Source organism: Lycium barbarum, chromosome 6, assembly GCF_019175385.1.
Source record: "Lycium barbarum isolate Lr01 chromosome 6, ASM1917538v2, whole genome shotgun sequence".
In the NCBI taxonomy this organism is placed as follows: Eukaryota; Viridiplantae; Streptophyta; class Magnoliopsida; order Solanales; family Solanaceae; genus Lycium; species Lycium barbarum.
In genome coordinates this window covers 130,162,614-130,185,825 of record NC_083342.1, presented here as the reverse complement: position 1 = coordinate 130,185,825, position 23,212 = coordinate 130,162,614, and the positions used below count along the sequence as shown (strand labels likewise).

The 23,212-nt window shown below is 33.5% G+C and overlaps 1 protein-coding gene across 1 annotated transcript; it reads right to left on the bottom strand.

The window, feature by feature from the left end:
* Positions 1–15,760: 15,760 nt before the first annotated feature.
* Positions 15,761–16,969, bottom strand: LOC132600219 (uncharacterized). Its single transcript, XM_060313309.1, has 2 exons — positions 16,365–16,969; positions 15,761–16,244 (listed from the first exon to the last, which is right to left on the bottom strand). Exons 1-2 carry the CDS (start codon positions 16,569–16,571, stop codon positions 15,825–15,827), a joined length of 627 nt encoding a protein of 208 aa, XP_060169292.1. The 5' UTR covers positions 16,572–16,969; the 3' UTR covers positions 15,761–15,824.
* Positions 16,970–23,212: the final 6,243 nt, after the last annotated feature.

Genomic DNA, 23,212 nt, shown 5'->3' with positions numbered 1-23,212 from the left:
AATTATCAGAAATTGTATTCCAATAAAAATGTAGAGAACTTTTTTGCAATAAAGATAATTACTAATTTATAATATTGACGGATATAGACTTAAATATAACGACATTTGAAATTTCATATAATCGATACTACGTTGCTTGAATACGAGGCTAAAGCGTTAATAGTTGATCAATATTTTCAGCAAACTCTTAACATGTATACTGAAAACTAGAGTGTAAAAGCGAATCCTTGAATGTATATGTACCGATGTGGTCCTAGTTGGGTAATTGGTCAAAATTTGATCACATCAACTAGTAGAAAATCTCACTCAGCATGTTTCTAAAATGATAATACTAAGGTCAGGCTAATTCCACTAACCATAAATACCAACACTTGCATGTTGACTATTATAGTATATGGATACGTGATCAAATTTCCAATGCTAAAAACGATCTTTGACCAATTGAAGACCCTCCATTTCAGGTGCCTACAAAAGAGATACTACGATTACCAGTAATAATAGTTAAATTTAATGTACATGCAATTTTGAGCTATAGATTTTTTTTACGAAAATATTATTATTTCTGTTCCTCCAGGTTTTAAGGCACGAAATTCTCTCGTTTTTCTTCATTACCCTAATAGCACATTAGCACTTGACAAGGTCTTTGTATCTATAGACAGTTTACATGCTGCTGACTGTTCCACTATAATTACAGTTTAGAAAGTCTATGCAAAAAAAAAATGTGATCCACACTTCAAGTAAACACTTGTCCGATGTCTCCAACGGCATGATATTCTGAGGAACTTGAAGAGTGGCTTCCCTCTCTAATGATATTCTGATTTACTTTATTTTTATGGTGTTCAAACCAGCTTATATAACTATAGTATTTTATTTTTTTTATTAGCACAAATATCGAATAATTCTATCCACCAAAATTTGGATATATACGAAGAAATCGAGTAACTATTTTTTGTCTCAATTGTGATTTGAACCTGAGAACTTCATTGACTACTAGGTCACATCACTCGATGTCTAATGGTTTTATGATTCTTAAGGATTATGAGCCTGTTTGGATGGGCTTATGCCTATAAGCTGCAAGCAGCTTATAAGTTAAAAAAAATAAGTTGGGGTAGTCTAAGAATCTGTTTGGATGGACTTAAAAAAAGCAGCTTATAAGTTGCAAATAGCTTATAAGGTAAAAAAAAATAAGTTAGGGTAGCCCAACTTATTTTTTTTGGCTTATAAGCTGTTACCCCAATTTTTTTATTTTTTTTTTGTTTATAAGCTGTTTTAGATAAGGTAAGGCAAACGGGCCCAATTATTTGTTTTGGCTTATTTTAAGCACAAATTGGCTTTAAGCTGATCAGCCAAACACTTAAAAAAACTTAAAACAACTTATAAGTCAATCCAAAGGGGCTCTAACTTATTTTTTTTTTGGCTTATAAGCTGTTTTCAGCTTATAAGCTGCTTTAGATAAGCTAAGTTAAATGGGCCCAATTATTTTTTTGAGCTTATTTTAAGCATAAAATGACTTTAAGCTGGTCAGCCAAACACTCAAAAAAGCTAAAAACAACCTATAAGTCAATCCAAACAAGCTCTATGTAATAACATCAATTAAGAGGATTATTTGACAAATCCACATTTTATCTCTCCTCAAGGTTTTCATAAAGAACGTAGATAGTATTGAAAGATTCTCATAAAGTTGTTCAAATCATTTCTAGACAATGGATATATTTGGAAAAAAAATATCTCCTTAATTTGTTTAGAAATTATTAACTTTAGACTAAATTTGCAAGGTTAGAAAACCACTTATTGTGGGTCGAAGGAGTAATAATTGATAAATTTAACTTATATACACTTACCACTGCAGTAGGACGAGGCTACTTACATTAGTTTTTAGGTTATTGATAACAAAAATCATTGGTAGTGCATTGGTAGTGATTTTTAAGTGGCATGACACTGTTAATATATTGATATTAAACTTATATACCATACCAGTATTATTACTTGTTCAATTTTTATTTTTATTTTGTGGGTGGTATTTGACCCCCAAGACAGTCAACGATTTTTGTCATACTTTTGCCAAGAGGTGGAAGCAATGAAAGGATATGTTTGATTAATTTAGAATATGCTCTAGGGGGGAATATTTAACATGCTTGTGGACGTATGCTATGGAGGGTCCTATTGTGTTCTACTTTGACTCGTCACATGCTCTCTCTAATGTCATTTTAAAGCTTTCCTACTTTTTGCTTCAGTTTTATCATTTGCCTTCTTGTGCTCTCAATTATCTTCCCAACTTGCATGGAATCCATAGTATCTAGCTGGGAGGATTTAAGTTATACACATTGTTAATATAATTTTTTTATATTATCAGTATATTTAATTTATTATAGTAAGTTATTAATCATTTTAAATAGAATAACCTAAAATTACACTTTAAATGATCTATGTCTAAATATATTTTAGACCGTCGCGGAAAATACTCTTAACAATTCGACCCCCCCCCCCCCCAAATAGGAGCGGAGCTGGTCCAAATAGGATTCAATTAGACTCTTTTTATAAGAAACTAATAGTAATACAGGGATAAGTAAATTATTGATTTTTTTATATATATATAAAGATAACTTTTAGAATAACTGTGAAAATAATTCAAAAAATGTTTTACAATATTAGAATTTCTGATTCCGCTACAACTGCTACCAAAAGAGAAGTGCAGTTGGGAAGGGGGTAGGGGACAATGGTGCGACACGAGACAAGAAAGATTCTCTCTGCCTAAACTGTTAAGATTTCAATGCTAGACAAAGGAGGATTTGTTAATTATCCATCTAAGATTCAAGATCATTATAGTGTACTAGCACAGTGATAACAGCAAGAAATAGATCTTCCTCAGTCTTAATTAGTCATGGCTGAGAAATAATGCGAATTAATTTTGATGATTTAACTTCCTCGTAAGATTTCATATATAATTAATAATCAAATATGTGAAGGAGTGTTCATAGACAACTCACTAGTGGTACGTACGTAGATACAAAGAATAGGAAAAAAAAAAAAGAGTACACTGTGACTTAATAGAGTAACTCAATGAGCACATGGCCACCCCCCAATAGCAGATTCTACGTAGATTTATGGCTTCTTTTGTACAATAACACTGATGTGTTTGCTTAATTAGCCACAATCTTCATTAAGATGGATTTGATTCTCCCATAATTATGATTAACACCATTTGGTTATACTCATGGCACGTTGCTTATATCTTAATCACATGAATCCATTCATCTACGTATATTCATATATGAGCATTTGTCGACCTCACAAGATGATCAATTTTGTAGATCCAGGACCACTATATTTCGTTCTTCCCCTAGATGTTTTTCTATTGATTCTTTTACTTTCTATTGGTTGAAAAGAAATATATGCAAAAGCTGCATCCACAAAAGGCAGTAGATTCTCACGAATACGAAAGTTCTTGGATGGAACATTCTGGTTCTAATTGTCCATCTCGTGCTATAGAATCAAGTGCGATGATTTGATTTACGATACTTTTTTAAGTTTACCGATCTTCATTGCTGATGCATAAAAATATTTACACAAATTAAATAATTTGAGCGTCATTCTACACTTAGTATAAGTTGCAGGTAATAACTAAAATAAAAAAAGACGGTCTACTAAAGAAAACTATATTAATCGTGTACCAATTATCATGCCTCAAGTTAGAGTCTTCCATATTCATGTCAAAAAATGTCAAAAAGTGATTCTCTCATTTTCGACATCGCCTTCATCGTCCTTTGAACAATTTGATGATATTTTGGGTAATTCAACTCCAAGAAAATATGATAAATGTAAGAGTGTTTTGGAGGATAAAGAGGTAGGTAAATGAGAGTTTTCCTGGGTCTTTACATTCAGGATCTTGAGTTTGAATATTAAAAATGAAATCGACTTTGATAGTAAACGTTTTATCCGTAATAAAACTTTTCAACATGAATTCCGATTAGTTGAACTTCAAAATACATACCGGACATTGAATACCAAGCCAAGAAAAAAGAAGGTAAAATAATGAGAATGGACTAGAAGATGGAGATAGGAAATAAATGCAAGAGAAGAAACAGGCTGGCCTTGACAAGAAGGTTGATTTTAGAGATAATAGGTCCAGCTTTAGCATTAAAGATTGAGTGCAACTGCGGAAATTACATTTCAGAAAATCAGATCCATTAACTCCAAAGCCTAGACGAATAGCCCAGCAGCCTCTTTCTTGTTGTCAGTTCAAAATTAGAAGGTACAATACAACTCATCTTAATTAATTTTGAACTCCACCTTGGACCATTAGAATTGTTGTGGAAAAGGTTGCATTTGCATAAGTCTAGCCTTTGTAGGTAGGGACCTGATTTGGACTGCAAATAACATCAATCGATAAACATATTTCTACACTTGAAAGAACTTTGTTGATCCGTGAAATATTAATTTTTTTTTCTTTCTATTGTCGTAACATCTCCGAGGAGTATTAAATTCCTACTTTAGTTGTTGGATTGCCAATAATGACATTGTTTATTAATGTTCAAACTGTGAAAAGAAAGTGTTTACGTATTAATTTTGTCAAGCTTTAAACACGTTCACATTTCTTTTGGAAGCGTATAAGAGTCCGCAACTTAAATGACCCAAAAAGCGAATTTGAGACTAAAATAACCCATTAAAAAAAATTATATAACTACCTTTTGCGCCCTAATTTAGCGTGCAATAAGACTAAACTGTAACTTTACAGTTTAGTCCTATTGCGAGCTAAATTAGTGCGCAATAGAGGTTAATAAAACCCTACCAGCTTCATTTTTCCAAGTTACTCTTCTTCACCTCCTCCATTTTCACACATTGAACATACTTTAGTCCCCCCCAAAATCATGTTCCAAAGCTCTAAGACGTCAAATTTTGCTATAGAACCCGATGTTTGTGAATGTGGTCATTATTGTAAGCTAAGAACATCAAAGACCCAAGATAATCCGGGGCGTCATTTTTGGCATTGTAAAGTGCCCGAAGTAAGTGTTTTTGCAATTTTTTAGGGTTTAAATTTTTTTCACATTGTCTACATATTTTACTTTAAAAACTGATTTTCTTGTAATGTTTATAGAATATGGGGGGTTGCAAACATTTTCGTTGGGAAGATAGCATTCCCGTGGATAAACGGTGGCGACGAAGTTTAAAAAGCTTCTTGTTGATAGATATACCGCGACTTCACCTATCTCTTTAGATACCGTGAAGTTTGACTTGCAATTTAAGCTTATGGAAGCTCAAGAAAAAATTGACCTTTTGGAGGTCTTGCTAAGAGAATCCGAAGAAAAATAAAGTTTTCTCAAGGCTAACCTTAGAGAAACTCAACAGGAGAAAAATGCTTTGAAAGAAAAACTGAAATTTTGGAAGATTATTCGTGCTATGTTGTTGTTGTTTATTATTTCTATGTATTTTGTTTATTAAGTTTAATATTTCTATGTATTTTGTTTTTCTATGTATTTTCTATTTAGTTTATTATTTTTATATACTTTATTTTTACTAGTTGCACGTTTTTATTTATTATGTAATCCGCATCCTTTATGTACTAATTTATTTGTGTTTTTTTTTTAAATTGTGAATTGTTGGACTTTTTATGTATTATTAACTCTAAGAAGATTATATAAATTAATAATAGACTATAACAATCAAAGCAAATTAAAAACATACTAAAAATATTCAAATTGATGACTTCATCATAAACTAAAAATACAAATTAACCGCATGAGTTCGAAACTTAAATGGCCCAAAATCTAAGAGAGTAAACCAAAATAACCCCTAATCATCATCAGAATAGAAGTCCTCAATATCGTCCTCAATATCGTCCTCAAAATAATATTTTGGGTTTCTTAAGACATATCTTTTTTCTGTAGATGTTAATTCTCTACTTGTTGATGATGCTTGTTTTTCGGCCAACTTTAGCATGTAAAATCTACAACGTCTTGCTAGCATTCTGTTGTTTTCTCTCTAATCCTTTGTACGACAAGATCGCAAGTTTCTGGACCTACTCGAGGCATGGTTATTGAGTACCTTGTTGGGATTTGAGCGTTGAGATTTTTCAAGTCACGAACAAGACGTTCTGATTCGGCATGCCGATATGCCCATTCTCGGCATAACCCGCAATAATATTCTCGTGGATCTGAATATTTCACGCTGCAAAAATCATTATTACGTTTTATAATAAGGTGGGGTTTCAAATCGTCTAGTTTGAAATCATTGTTATCAAGAAAACTTGTTTCACTAGAATAGCTGCTATGATTTGAACTATCATTACCACTACCAGTCTAATAACAAATGAAAGGCTACTTATATAGTTGCAAACCCCCAAGTACCCTCGGGGATGGTCATTATGACCCTGCCTACTTACTTTATTATAAAAAAAATATTAATCTTCATCGGACATCTCAAAATCTAAATCCCACTTGGATCTGAATCTTACATAACCATGTTGACCATATTCTACCCTTAGGTAACGTATTTTCATCCGATTGTTCTCTTCGCGAAAAGGGTTAGGCGCAGAATTCAACTCTTGTGGAGTGCCACGCGGCATTGACATTGCACGTTTTTTAGGCATTTAAGCCCTAATGACCTCAAGTTTTGTTCCCGTGCTGCAGCCCCCCTGACACGCCGACCCCACTCCTTTCTCATTGTATTATTGTATTCTCGATTGAATCTGTTGTTCAGGTTATTTGAGTATTTAAAAGCACCATCTAGTTCCCATGTCCAACCCATTGCTTCGAATATGTTTGTTGGGGTAAAACATGTAATAGAACTAATATCAACAAATTGGGTTTAGAATGACATGATGCTCGTTTTAATGTGAATGCTAGTTGTTCGCCAATCATGTTATATACTAATCCTTGATTTGACAACACTAACTTATATTGCGCAACATTTAAATGCGCAAAATATGAGTTTTCAAATGACAACACCATGCTACATTATTTGACCGTTTTTTATGACACACTATGCTTGATTTGACAACACCATGCTGCATTATTTGACCATTTTTTATGACACTATGCTTGCGCAAGATTTAAATGCGCAATATATGAGCAATATATGAGCCATAGATGACATGCTTGATTTGACAACACCATGCTGCATTATTTGACCGCTTTTTATGACACACTATGCTTGATTTGACGACACACTATGCATTAGTTGATCGTTTTTTATGACACTAATTTATATTGCGCAACATTTAAATGCGCAATATATGAGCCATATATGACATGCTTGATTTGACAACACCTTGCTGCATTATTTGACCGTTTTTTATGACACATTATGTTTGTTTTTACAACACAATTCTGCATTATTTAACCACTTTTTATGACACACTATGCTTGATTTGACAACACAATGCTGCATTATTTCAGGAATCTTATCCTATTGCGCAGTGTCTTCATGCGCAAAAGTATTGCGCAGTATTTTCATGCGCAATAAGGGTTAATCTCACGTTTTTTTAAGTGTTCACTTTTGCGTTCAAGTTTTTTCTATTTAATATGAAAGTTGGATGAGGTAAAAACTCATCCATTTCATAAGTTTAAATCTTTTAAGTTCTTGAAAAAACCCAAACTTCAGAGAAAAAATGTCTTCTCCTCCTTCAACTGAGCTGTGTACTAGAAGTTATTCCCGTTTTACTGGATCTCAAACAGAGCTGTGTACTAGAAGTTATTCCCGTTTTACTAGATGTTGCACAGTCTGCGCGAAGTGTCTTTCAGGTGCGCGATCGTGCACCAGAGGCAGTGTACTGCCTTCACTGCGCGATCACCTACACTAAGTGAGACTCTAACTGCACGGCCGCATACCGAACACAACTTTTTAACAGCCTAACTTCGTTATATTCATTCCCACTTCGTTTTAAACCAATTTTTCTGAGGAAAAGAACCCTAAAGGAGTCTCTCAAGCCCTAAGAACGAAGCTCTTCTCTCCCAACCTTCAAGATACTTTAAGGTAAGCCTATTCCAATGCATTCCAGGTCAATTCTAACATACGTTCATGATAATTAAGTAGAAATTCAACGTTCTTAACCTACGGTTTTCAAGAAAACCCAATTAAAGGGATTCAAGACTTAAGCTTTGGGATTCTTCTTACAAAAACAGATTTTTAATATAAGTTTGGAACATTACTAGGTATGTAGGGTTGCTATCTACGTGTGGGAACATCATTTTTCTTCCCCACACTCCTAGGTCCATGCCCCATGTTATATTATTTATTAAATTATTATAAATTCTTCATTGTGATCTTGATACATCATTATGATTATTGAGAATCCGTCTGTAATCCATGAAAACCCATACCTTGCATTTCATGGGTTCTTACATGCAAGTTTATGAACTATTATGATATTTTCAAGAAAAGCTATATATATGTTTTATAAGTTCATGCAAAAATAATACAAATGATATCCATGTACATGCAGGTTATGATTCATGAAAAGCCATGGGCAACAAGTGCCACTTATTTTTCATGTTCATGTTTTTGGGAGTTGCATTAATTACCGAGAAGGCTTCAAACAGCCTGAAACTACATAGCCATCATCGGATGAGGACCGCTCCACCCATGCTTAGGAAGATCTCTCATAATGATTGAATCCTTTCATAATATTATAAAAATCTCATGTCCCTGGCAAGGTATAAGTGTTCTGCTGGTAGGAAGCAAGTACCAGACCATATTGTCGGTTATATTTACTGTTTTCCCTACTCACAATACTTTACTCATGTTATATATGTATATGTACTCATGTTCATGATCATATTTCAGTTCAGTCTTTATTATGTTATTTTCATGTCCCGTGTTATATCATTCAGTTGCATTACATACCAATACATTCGATGTGCTGACGTCCCCTTTTATTGCCAGGGGGCCTGCATTTCATGATGCAGGTACTGATTTACAGGATGACGCATCTGCTCAGTAGGACAGCATTCGTATCAGCTTATTGGTGAGCCCCATCTCATTTGGAGTTTAGTCAACTCTTTATTTTATGATTAGCTATGCATCTAAGGTATGCTGGGATCCTTGTCCTAGCTAGTATGTTTTTCACGTTCAGACTTATGTTAGAGGTTTCATAGACTAGACAAGTCAGCTATGTTATGTCAGACTTTCGGAGTCGTATAACCAATTTGGCTCATTCATGTTATTTCCGCACTCATGTTTAAACAAGTATTTTGATTAAGTATTTTGACTTATTGCGTTTTATGAAGACTCATCATGCATTCACGTTATATTCCGCTCATGTTATGTCTCATGATGATTCAGCAAGTCATGTGGTTCGCTCGGTCACATGCAGTAAGGCAACGAGTGTCGTGTTTCGCCCAGACCATGGTTCGGGGCGTGACAGTTTCTCTATTTTGGGATGGAGATATACTTGATAATAATAATACCATTCGTTATAGTATCAAACCACAAGCCCGTGTAGAGTTTCCAACAACCTTGAATTACGAAACATTAGCCAATTACTTACATAAAAAAATGAAACTAATCCCACTCAGTATGGATTATCTGTAATAGGCAGATATTCACACACTGTTTCACAAGGTTTGGTGCTTTATGATGTGTGGAATATCAATGATGATGACTCTTTGAGAGAGTATTTGAAGGCGCCTGAAGAATATAGAGATTTAGTCGTCATTTATGTTCTTGAAATGTATATTGAAAAGATACCTCAAGAAGTCCCTCAAGTCCAGCCTACTCATGATAACACTTATGCGGACTTTATTTCTTATGGAGACATTTTGATTAGTCAAGTGCCGCCGGAAACTCTAAGCCAGCGATTTAATCAAATTTACGCTGAAAATTGGTAAATATCCATTTTTAAATTATTATTTTGTGTCGTAGCACGTGTTTATTTTATTTATTAGTAAATATCCATTTTTGGTATCTTTGTAGGGGTTATACACCTAATATGAGTAAGATTGAGCAAAACTCTCAGTTCGGTGGAGTTGATCTTTCTCCAAACCAGCAATTTAATCAAACTTACAGTGAAAATTATTCACAAAACTGGCTAGTGGTACCAAATGTTGATTTTGGGCAATCCTCTTAGTTCGGTGGAGTTGATCTTTCTCAAAACCATGACAATATAGATCAATATTTGTAGGTTCATCACCTTGTTATTAAATAATCCATATATATTTGATGTTAGTATTTAAAATATGTTACTTTTTGTGGAGGAATAGGCTTTTCTTAGATGGTGATGATTGTCCAGATTATTGTGAGACATCATTAAGTGATAGCGAAGAATTACCGAATAATGCAGAAGTAACCGATGATGATGACGAAGAGGTCGATTTTCAATCTGGTATTCAACAAGCACATTTAATAGAAATAATGCAAAGTCCAATGTCGGAAAACCCAATCCCGGAAGCCCAATGCAGTGGCATTCTGACAATACTCCATATCTTAAAAATCTTCAAGGTCACGCTGATGCCTTTGTCTTCACCAGAGAAGATGATCAAAGTCGCCAAAAAATGTGGAAAGAACCGACCGATCTTATAAAAGATGATTGTTACCTTGAAAAAGGCATGATGTTCGAATCAAAAAAGGAATTGCAAAGGGCAGTCAAAATTTATAGTTACAAGGGAATGAGGGAGTATAGGGTTGATGATTCAACTAGAAAAATATGGAGATTAGTTTGTAGATGACAGTATCAAGGCTATCAATAGATGCTTCGGGGAATTGTTAAGCCCGATGGTATGTGAGTTATCACAAAATTCCACCAACATCACACTTGTGATATCGGAGAGAATCGAGCATATCATTTAATTTAGATACAAATATGATTGCTCAAGTGTTACTTAAAGACGTTGCCGAAACCCCAAGGTTACCTATTCGACCTAGTTCATTATAATTCTTACATCAATTAAATTATCATTGCTAAATCTTGTTTGTTTAAACTCGTAAAGGATCCCCATCAAATATTGCATTAGAAACGCTAAGACAATATATCATAAAACGATAAGCAAGAGAAAGGGATATCTCGGGCGTAGGCGTGCTTTTAAGACGATTTATGGAAATTGGGAGGGCTCTTTCCAGACGTTGCCGAGGTATATGGCAGCTCTACAAAATTCAATACCGGTACTGTTGTAGAATGGAGGCTTTTGTCCGGTAATATTTTCAACTTGTGTTTTGGACATTCAAACCATGTATTGATGGTTTTGCTCATTGCCGGCCAGTCAATCTACTGATTGCAGTAGGAATGGATGCCAATGAGTTGATATTCCCTCTTGCTTTCGCAATTGCCGCTAACGAGAGTAATGAGACATAGGAGATGTTTTTGGCACATTTTAGGCGGTATATTATTAAGGATCGTATGACATATGCGTGTTATCTGATCGACATCAAGGCATATTGCACAATATGTCTACTTTGGAGGGGTGACAACCTTCCTTTTCTTACCATCGCTATTGTTTAAGACACATTAAGGCAAATTTTCAAATGAAGTTTGGAAACAACACACTCAACAAATTAATGTGGGCGGCTGCGATGAAGCATTAACAAAAAAATGGCTTGTAAGGATGGAGATGATCAAGGCAGTTACTTCAGAAGCATATACTTAGTTGAAGAAAATCAAAGTTGAAATATGGACATTACATGCTGATGAAGGAAGGAGATGGGGGATGCTTACAACAAACAACTCAGAGTTATTCAATAGTTTACTAAAATCTGCTCGGGGACTATCCGTTACTGCAATGGTGAGAATGACTTTCATGCAAGTTGTGGAGCGGTTTGTGACAAGAACAAAGCATGATAAATCCATATCAGCGGAGGGTGGGAGATGGATGCCAAAACCTAAAAAAATGATGGAGAATAATAGGAAAAAATGTGAGCTTTACAAGATAACCGAGTATAACCATGCTGAATGTGTGTATGAAGTCAGGACAGGTTATTACGAAGGTCAGGGAGGAAACTTACATACCGTTTATGTGGGCACGAGAACGTGTAGTTGTGATAAGTGGAAAAAACACCACATGCCGTGTTCTCATGCCGTCAAGTGTTTCGAGGCAATGGGAAAAACGATATTAAGTTATGTGGCATCAGAATATAGTGTCAAAATTTACCTTAAGGTGTATGCCGACCACTTCTACCCACTTAGTAATCAAGCTTACTGGCCAAACGAACCATTTTCAATGGTTGCTAACAAGGACTACATCCGTAAATTGGGCGTTAACGCACAAAGTCGAATTCACAATCAAATGGATGTTAATGATAGGACATACTCTCGCAGGTGCTCTACGTGTAAGGAGTTTAGCCATAATAAGCATTTGTGTAGCCTACGAGGCCGTGGTGGTGCAAGTACCTCTCGTAGTGGAAGAGCGTCTCGTACTTATGTATTGTTTTAAATATTTTGTAATTGTACAGAATGATGTATTATTTTGTTATTGTAATGAATTATTTTGAACCTGTCGTATTGGATGAATTATTTTTTAATATAATATTTTTATTTGTACATTCGAAATAAAGTAATGTCTTGACTAAAAAATAAAACACTTAAATCAAAACCTTATAAAATAAAACACTTAAACCTAAAGATAACAAGATTCAAACAAACAAAACTTACTTCAGGGCACTTTACAACCCCTAAAACGAAGATCCAAACGTTTAAGTAAACTTGATGTAATGAGCCAACATTATTGTCCGCAAAAAAATATATCAAGTTCTATATAAAATATTGATATTTCAGAGTTTTGAAACATGACTAATCTTTGGTCAAAGTATGCAAAAAATGTGAATTCGAGAACTTTAAAATTGTGCCAAAAAAATATAACCTCTATTGCGCACTAAATTAGTGCGCAAAGGGTACTTATACAACTTTTTTTAATGGGTTATTTTGGTCTCAAACACCACTTTTTGGGTCATTTAAGTTGCGAACTCTAGCGTACAATGCATGTAAATATTTTAGGAATTTTTACAGCCCATAACTACATCTAAGACTTATTTATTAGTAATAACTATAATTTTTTAAATTATTTTTGGTAGCTTAATTATTTATCAAATTACCATCTATAACTTCTTTTCTAACTCCTCTGTATTTCCCTAAAAACACGGTTCCTCTCCCACTTACCCTCAATCTTTTTTTTTTCCAAATATTTTTCTCTCACTTCTTCAATGCTCAAGTGTATTTCACTCCCATTTTTCTTCACCATAATTAGCATGATTTCTTCTTCCTTATGAGTTACCAATCTCCATAGGTAACTAATTTGGTAATTTTTAGTATTTTTGCTTATGTTCATTGTTGTATTTCTCTTCAATTGTTCAAAAATGTAATCGTTTTTACCTTCACTTTTCATTGAATGTTTTTTTAAAAAATATTTTCAGTCATTGTTAGAGTATCTTCAACAAGATCTAATTCACCATTTTTAATGGCGGATATTGATCCTCCAAGACGAAATACATGAGGTACTGTAAAAGATTATGATGGTTCTAGTTTTTCGTTGGGTTTATCTCAACATCAACATGCAATTGCAGGAGAATCTGCAAAAGCAAAAGTTGCTGCTGAGTTAGGAAGCAAGAAGATTAACGATCCCTCAAGGATTCGTCAACTTAAAGGTACTGAAGTTCCAAAATCAAGCAAGCCGAAAGTTAATGTTTCTCTGAAACAAGGTTCCAAAGTGTCTCAACCTAAGAAGAGAAAAGGATTCAAGCATTCCTCTGATGCTAACATAGATCTGGGAAAGGATATACAAGTGTTGTTGTTTTTTCGATTTTTGTTTATATTTAACTATATTTCTATATTTTTTTTTAGAATATTTGAATGTATATTTCAATATATTTCTGTATATTTCAAAGGTTTTGAGTTGCTTTTTGTTCAATTTTTTCGATTTGTTTGTTGTATTTCTCTATATTTATGTACATTTAAAAGAATTTTTTGAGGTGTTTGTTTACTGTGTTTTTGTATATATATGTTGACATTTGTGGAATGTGGTTTGTAGTGCACTGTATTTCAATATATTTATATGTATGGTATGTCACATTAGTTGTTTTGTTTGCGTTGTATTTATTTGTGCCCCGTCTAAATGTTAGTGTTGCCTTGTTTATTTTTGGAATTTAAATTTTATGTTAAGCGTCATCCCGGAAGGGCTCCATCGATGCAACGGTACATGAACATCGATGTGTTCAAAGATATCAGGGGTCATCTAACTGATCCACAGATAGAAATGTTTACCAATACAATTTTTGAAAAATTTCTCAGGATGCAGCACCTCGAGGTACAAGGCAACACTAATTCACAACCGTTAGCATATTGATGTAATATTTTACTATTCGCGAAACAAAGGCAAGTATGACAATGATGTCAGTACAAATTCACAACCGTTAGCTGTATATTCTTCTCCAAAATTGATGAAATTCATCATGGATTTGCAAATACCGAGGGGGTAATAGTGTTGCCAAATTAGAGTCCTAAATTTGTGAGTACATTAACAAGCACAGGCTGCTGGCAAATATGACATGGCATACAGTGGATCTTGTATTCATCCCTGTCAACATCAAAGAGGAAATTCACTAGATATTGGTTGTAGCGCCGTTCATTGAAAGGTATTTATAGTTTTTCTTGTTGTTAATTTAACCTGTTAACCGAGTTAATATTTTTTACTTTTACGTGCAGGTGTTTGTACATTTACAGCTCATACCGAGCTACAAGTCATGATGCCATTGTTAGAAGAGAAATACACAAGCTAGCCACACTTTTGCCACATCATTTACAACTGGCTGGGTTTTATAAGAATAAAAAAGACATCAATTTTATTAACCACCCAAAATTCAAGGGCAAACAACAGACTGATGACTAGCCTCCGGATCCATGTACATATTTCTTAATCACATTTCCTTTTTTTTCCTTCACAAATTAATCAAGTAACAGATTTTTTTTTCCAGGGATTGTGGTGTTTATGTTGCAGCATTTGCTGAGTACTTGTGTTCTGGTGGATTGATTCCAGAAAAGATTGATGCAGAAATTCTACGTCAGAGATACGATGCTTTACTTTGGGAATATGGATAGCAAAAAGGTGATTTGAATGCCTTCAGTGATAATGAACTGCCTCCAAAGGCATCTAGGCCTGCAATAGATTTTGATGATGTTGCCACAGTAGTTCTTAATTAGTTCGTTAGGTTTTTAATGTTTGAACTATGTTGTTTACATTACTGTTAGTTGAAAAATTTGTACATTTTTTTGTTGTTGTTGTTTTTTTTTTTTTTGGTATTTTTTTTGTAAGACTTGACGACTATGTGTGTTTTCTCATCAATGAAATTTTTGCAGTGTTTTTGAATCATCTGATACTTTTTCACTTATTTTCTGTGTAAATTGCGGTGTTTTTTTATCATATGATATACATAGTGTGCATTCTCACTATGTTTCTATATAAATTGAAGTGTAGATTGAAGTTTTCTTTCACCTAATAAATCAAGTTTGCAATGAATTTTTTTTTTGTCATATATTGAAATACAGAGAAATATAATGAAATATATAGAACCTGACTGTTGTTCAGCTGGTAAAGTTTTGAAATACACTGAAATATAGAGAAATATAATGAAATATATAGAGCCTGACTGTTGTTCAGCTGGTAAAGTTTTGAAATACACTGAAATATAGAGAAATATAATGACATATAGATAACCTTACCTATGTCCATCAGCTATAATTTTGAAATACACTGAAATATAGAGCAATATATTGACATATAAACAACTGAAGAAAATGCAGATTACAACGATTAACCAATAATTCGCTTATTGAAAATTATTTTCTGGGATAAGTGTTCCATAACAAATAAATGCACTTACAAACTAAACATTTACTTCTTACGAGGCTAATTACAACAAGAACGCCTATTGTGGCCAAGACGTCCATAAGTACTACAAGCATTCCTACGTTTACTAATCATCGTCTCCATTAATGGTTTGTCTCGCTTTTTCTGTGGCCTCCCTGGGGGTCTCTTATATCTCGGTGGTAAAACAACTTCATCGGATATGTGTTTGGGAATATTCCACTCACTCTTGTCAGGGAGAGGATCAACTGGCACATTATACGTCTTCACCATTGTTTTTGGTTTGAATAGATCTGAGCAAAAATCATCAGGCGTAAGGCTCTTACTCTTCAAAACAGCCCATGCATGCGGACATGGTATCTCTTCCATTTGGAACATCTGGCATGTTTTCTTTTTAAGATCAATTATGAAACGCCTTGATTGATCATGTACGCTATACACAAATTCAGTCGATGGTTCAACCTAACAAACAAGAATTTTGTCAGAACGGGATTTACATAGAGTCAGTACTTTCAAACCCATACTGAAATAAATTTAACAATATATATAGTCATACTTATGCAAATTTAACAGTAAACGTACCGTTATACGTAGAGATTTACACTCATTTATTGATAATAATTGCTGGAATGCTTTCCCGAGAGTTGTGAATGTGTATGTGCCATTTCTTCTATTAGTGCAATTCCATCTTCCGAATATCTTTCTCACTTCTTCAATAAAATAAAAAACAAGCAACTCTCTTGCTGCTACTACTTTTCCATTAATACACTCGGCTATATTTGAGGTCATTGTCTATCCTCTGTGAACTGGTGAATACAGTCGAGCCCACTTTTCCTTTCCAGCATTCTCCAAGTAATCTTTCACCCGATAATCAACCTTCTCAATTTTCTCCATGAGCTTTCCAAACTCATCTTGTGTGTATGCTTTTGCAAGTGCATAGAATACGGGGCATAATACTTCATCTTTCGTCTTGTAATGCTTTGACATGCTTTGACATAAATGCCATATACATGCCAAATGTGGCACAGTTGGATATACTCTTAACACTGCCTTAATAATGCTCTCATGCCTATCCGATACAACACACATGTTATCCCTAATTCCATAAGCTTGTCTGAACTGCTCAAAGAACCACGTCCAAGACTTATCGTTCTCGGAATCTATCACACCATATGCCAATGGCAAGATATTTCCTACACAAACATGAATAATCTTACAAAGAAATATAGCTAAAACATATAGGGAATACTATGAAATATAATGAAATATGCTCTTTACAACATTTGATTTTACAGCGAAAATAAAGCAAATTTTTTATGAAATACATTGAAATATACTTTACAGTGACGACTTTTAACAGCGAAATATAGCTTAAAAATATGTGCAATACATTAAAATACAATGCAATATACAATTGCAGAGTGTTATTGTACAATAACCAGTACCATAAAAAACTGAGACATTCATTTAAAATATAATGAAATATACCCCAAAAAGAAACAACAAAAAAAGTGACTACATACCTGCACCATCCATCGTGCTGGCTGATACGAATGTACCGTTATATGTAGTTTTAAGGTGGGAACCATCTACTACCACTATTGGTCTACAACACTCGAATCCTTTTATGAACACTTTAAGGGCTACAGAACAATACAAGAACTCGTTTTGTTCCGATTTATGCATTCTCACATGTGATCCAGGATATGTTTGTCTAAGATGTACACATACCCCGGTAACTTCTTATATGATTCAGATGGTTCCCCTCTTAATTCATTTATTGCCTTTTCTCTAGACCTCCAGGCCGTCATATAAGAAACATCAATGCCAAACTCATTTTTTACACCGTCTACTATACCATTAGGTGTATATTTCCTCTTGTGCTTTGTTATTTTTGGCTTAACAACTGATGCCCAAATAAACCCACTTGTTGCTTGTCTTTGGGAACACACCTTGTCCTTCAACGGACATGTATGTTCGTCATGGAAATATCTCACTCTGAACATTTCAGAATTGGCAGTACTAGAAGCTCGGAATTTCCAATGACAATCAGTTGACCAGCATACCAGTGTGTAGCTACAAAAACAAATCCATGAAAAATAACAGTAAAATTAAAGTTCAAAAAACATATTTCAATGTATTTAATACAATACCTTTGAAATATAAACTCAAGAAATAGTATGCCAATATAAACAGTATGTATTTCAATGTATATTTCAATATATACAACATACCTTACTGCATTGGACCTTTCTGTTCTGAAATTGAATTTTTTGCGAATTGCATAATTTGCCATAACTGTCGTTAGAGTATCCCTATCCTTGTATATTTGATCAACGAAAACTTCCCTTTGTTCCTTGTTCGAAATTATGAAGTTGTCGTTGTTTTCAAATAATACAACATCCTTGGACCAATCCGACAAATCCAAATCATTTGATTCAACTACATCCATAGCATGCCTATAATCTTCAATTTCAATTTGAAAGATATCGTCCCCAGCTGCGGATTCTCCGGACACAAATTCATCAATCCCATTATCAGTTATGGTAACGCACATCGGATACATCTCAAATCCTTTGTTTTCTCTCTTAAGCTCAACATACACCCTAACTCCAATATTGTTGTGTATTTCAATCGGTATGTTGTCTCTTTCGACAACATATTTTATTGAAATGGATTTCTTACTAGTCAACTCCTATCTCAATTGCAATAATCTCAAGCAACTCAGCGTATGAACAATAATCTTTGAATACGATTGCGTCTATTTTGTAATTATCAAAGCAATTCTGGTCGTTAAAAAACCTGGAGTGTCTGATAACAGTTGTTATGCTTGACATCTTTAAGTCTCGAAATATATCAAAAATAAAAAGATCAAATACTGCAACCGAAAAATAATTCATCGTTTCAATCACAAAAAACAGAAACAAAACAAAAATCTAAAATTGAATAATTTAAAAAATTGAAATTTACCTTTTGTAGAATATGAAATATAAATTCGATCGTCACAATGATTCTACATATACGCTCGTTCACATGGCATTGAATGTATTTCGACTTCAGATTAGAAGAATTTGAAAGTATAAAACATAGCTCGTTAAGTTTTTCCTCTAATTGGAAGTTTTACTGGTTTTGAATTCAATTTTTTTTAATGTGATAGAAGTGGAGAGAGATATGTGAACTGATATGGATGAACACGCGTTTTGCGTGATTTATGGGACCATTTACATTGATTATCATAATTTTTTAAAAATAAATCTGTTCCAAAAATAGCTCCTAATTTTGCTGGAACTTGTCTGTTGTTCACTATATTTCTCTGTATTTCAAAATAACAGAAATACACGGGTTTTGTCAAAAAATCAACTACGTTGGGTAATATTGCAATTTGTAGTTATGAGCCCGTTTGGATTGGCTTATAAGCTATTTTCAGTTTTTTTGAGTGTTTGACTGACCAGCTTATAAGCCATTTTGTGCTAAAATAAGCCCAAAAAAATAATTTGATCCGTTTGACTTAGCTTATCTATTTTTAAGCCCATTCAAACAGGCTCTATGTCCAGTTAGAAGGTAATAAAAGGTCGCTATTTGAGTAAGTTTTACAATATCTTAACACAAAATGGGCCACGACCAAATAGTTGCAACTCTATGCTATTTCAGTAACACGATTTTTTTGTTAGCTTGTTACATGATTTTTCTTTGTTAATGTTTATCAAATCTGTAGATCTTGATATTGAATAACAATGGAAAAACATATTTGAATTAGGTATTCAAACAGCTTTGCAAACGGAAAAGGGAACTTTAGAGAAAGAAAAAGGAGTCAAAGAAAAATATCTTGATGCGTACACGTTCTGTCTGTTTTTTTTTTTTTTTTTTTTTTTTTTAAACTCCTCAGTTTGTTTCAACCAAACGTACATCCTAATATTTTTCTTTAAAGAGCAAAAATCATAGAGTGCCCAGTTGTGCAATTATTAACTTGGTACCACAGAAATGATTAACCGAAAAAGTAAACTTTTGAGATAATAGAGTAGAAATAATGTCATTTTCCAATTGGCTTGACGATAATTAGGGTAGCTGTGAAATAAAGTCACTTTCTTCTTTATTTCCTTTTTCTTTTCTTTTTTCTCTTTGGCTATGTAGTTTATCGTGCTACCGGATAGGGACAACTTAAAAAAAGTTGTAGTCCTTCAAGATTAACTGAGACTTAGTAGGCGTTTGGCCATCTAAATTGAAACCGTGATTTCAAATAAGCGTTTGGCATTCAAATCATGATCGTGATTTGAAACCTGATTTGAAGTTATGATTTGAACCCAAATTATTCAAAAAAGCTTAGTTTAAAATCATGATTTTAACATTTTTAAATATAAAATTTAACCCATAAGTTAATATTTTGTAAAAAAAATTCATAAGTTGGTAAATATTTTTAACAATTACCCCCATCAATCATTTACCATTTTCATTACCTTCCACTAACGTTTATTTATGTCTACCAATCTTTAATTTATGTGGGAAGATTATATTAAATAGTAGTTACATTACTATTCATGTTAGATTTTCGATTTTATTGAAGTAAAATTTGATTAATTGATGTTGCATTTTTTAGAAAAGCCTTCTAGTAATGTACTAATTTTGTTATAAACTATGATTTGCTCATTTGGTAAGATTGTATAAGAATTGAGAATGTTTTGATAGTTTTCATAATTTGTAGGATTTTTATGTCTATAAGAGAAAATACAACTTAAAATATTCAAATTGTATGTCCAAACATGATTTGAAACCATGTCCAAACGGGGTCTTAGTAGATTTTACAAGAACGGGGTAAAACAAATTGGGACTTGGGACGGAAAATTTAAAAACTGAAAGCTTTAACGTTTTATATACAGATTATTATGTAAATTCTATCGTCACTTTTTTCAACCAAACCTCATTAGAGAAAAAGCTTTTCAATTTGTGCAAAAATTTTGAAACAATTTTCTATAAGCGTGTTTGCTTAAAAAAAAAAAAAAAAAAACTCTACACTTAATTGAAAACAAGCGTCAAATTATCAGTCCGTTCAGTCCAGAGTCCAGACTATGCTTCATGCTAATAGCCCAGAATTAAACAGATACTCTGGATTTGGTTGCGGGCCCATTTCTATTTATTGAGCCAATTGCACTGTTGATCAAAGAGTGAGCCAAACTTGCTACTGGGCTAATTAACTAGGTTTTAACGCACGAGAAATTTTGCTTTCCTTGAGCTCTCACCGCAAGGAGGTAAATTTGCGAGGCAGCCTATATGCCCAACGGCAGAAAATGTTTGAAGAAATTGCACGGTTTGCCTTCAAATGGGTTGGTTTTTAATTTTTGTCCTTAGCAATCAAACTTATGTTGACATAAGTTCTTTAAGAGCGATGTGTATAACTTGTGAAATAATATGATACGAAAATATAAACTTATGTCTCGCTATTATGAGGGGAAAAAATTAAAGAACAACACAAAATAGGGACAAAAGTGCAAATGACTCTAATTTTTTTTCATGTTTGATTGGTAAAAAATTTTGAAAAATATTTTCCTTAGCAAAACAAACTTCAAACTTCAGACAAAATCATCTTCCGTCGCTTCTTCTCCGCCGCCGTCTCCGCCTTCTTTTTCAAAATTTTAACGGGTAGTGGATAGAGAGTCCATTGCGCTTAACGGGTTTACCGGCATATGTAACGCTCTTTTCACTCTCAATATTTCAATTATTATATAGTAAATCCTCATCTATTCTTATTTAATTTAGGCTAATTTAGGACAAAAAAAGAATAAATTAAGTTGAAGTACCAAGGATGGATGAAATGGATAAGATACCATGAGTGATATGAAGTTGCTGAATAAATTAATTTCAAGCAGAATAGGAATAAATTAAATTGAGGTATCATAAGTGAAATAAAATGAATAAATTATCAAAGTTCCACGCACGCACACTGTAATGTGTGTGTGTCAAGCCAAGATTTAGACAAAAAAGTCTAATGTTTGGACAACCAAGTCAAACTTCAGAGAGTCTGAAGTTTGCTTCCACGACTCACGAGTAATATGTCAAATTTCATACGCCAGTTTCTTTAATTCCAGTACATGGGTATGAAGTTGATACGGCTAAACTTGTTATGAGCTTGGGTTATAACTTAGCAAATCAGATATTTGTGCACTTGTTCCGATGGAAAAGTGCGAGGAAAGACGAAAAGAACAAATTATTTTCAATTTGGGGCATTTCACCTACTATGTTTTTACTTTTTACTTTTTTTATATATGCGCGCATTTCATCTATGAGGGTTCTTCGTTTTTTCTATGAAGTTAAATGGGTGCTTCTAATTTTAACAGTAACAATAATTATAACAAATTCATTGATTGCTACGGTATTTAGCAATTTGGAAATTCTCTTGTTCTTTGAAGGAAAAATCTCCATCCAAAGACATGGTGACGGCGCACATGCAATTTTCTAACGTTAAGTATTTTGAATATTATCTAAGCATATTGTCATTATTTGAAACTATTACGATTTCAAATTTGTGATAATATTATAATTCAAATTACGAGCAGTCAATGAAGGCTAGGAGCAAAACTTCAGTCAAGTCATTGATCTTGCCTCTACATTAGCCACAATATCATGTGATAAACAATGAGTCAATGATGAATTGGTCATATAATTATAGGAACTAGTATTTTAATTGGCAGACTTTGTCGAGTCTTGGTAAACTATAAAGTTGGTCAAGTCCCACTTCTCAGTTTGAAACCAAATGGAGGTTAGAGAAAGTTTAGTTTTTAACATTGACCTCCATAATGCCTTAGCAGCCTCTCCATTTTCTGTATTTTTGCACGTTTTTCTACGCTCAACAATATACTTAGTTTATTGATCAACAAGAATTATATTATTATATATGTATAATGTATATGAAGCAATTAGCATTAGTAGTGGTTATAGTCACTTACTCTTGTTTGGAGTATTAATTATCCACTACCTAAACGAAAACAAGAACGAAAAATCTGCCAACGAGCTCATATGCTATATACAAGCCCTTACTGGCATATTATATTACTTCTCCACATATGTTAGTTAACAACAAACAGACTTTTTTTTTTTTTTTTTTTAAAAAGGACTCCCTCCGTCTTAATTAAATACTTGTCACATTTCGTTTTTCTAGAGTCAAAATAAGTCAACTTGACTAACATCGTGAGATATTAGTCGCTTGCTTCGAATAGAAAAAAAATGCACTTTTGGTAGTACCCTTTTTATGTTGGTTGCTGAATTTCCGTTTAAACTAACATAATAATCGAAAATCATTCATCTATAACAATTGAGGTCATCGGCGAATTATCAATGTCGAGAATGATAATTGCTATAGATAGGAAACTATTCATGAGCCTATCAAATAAGAACACTGTCTAAACCAAATTGTTATTACAATAAGAAGTCAACACTAA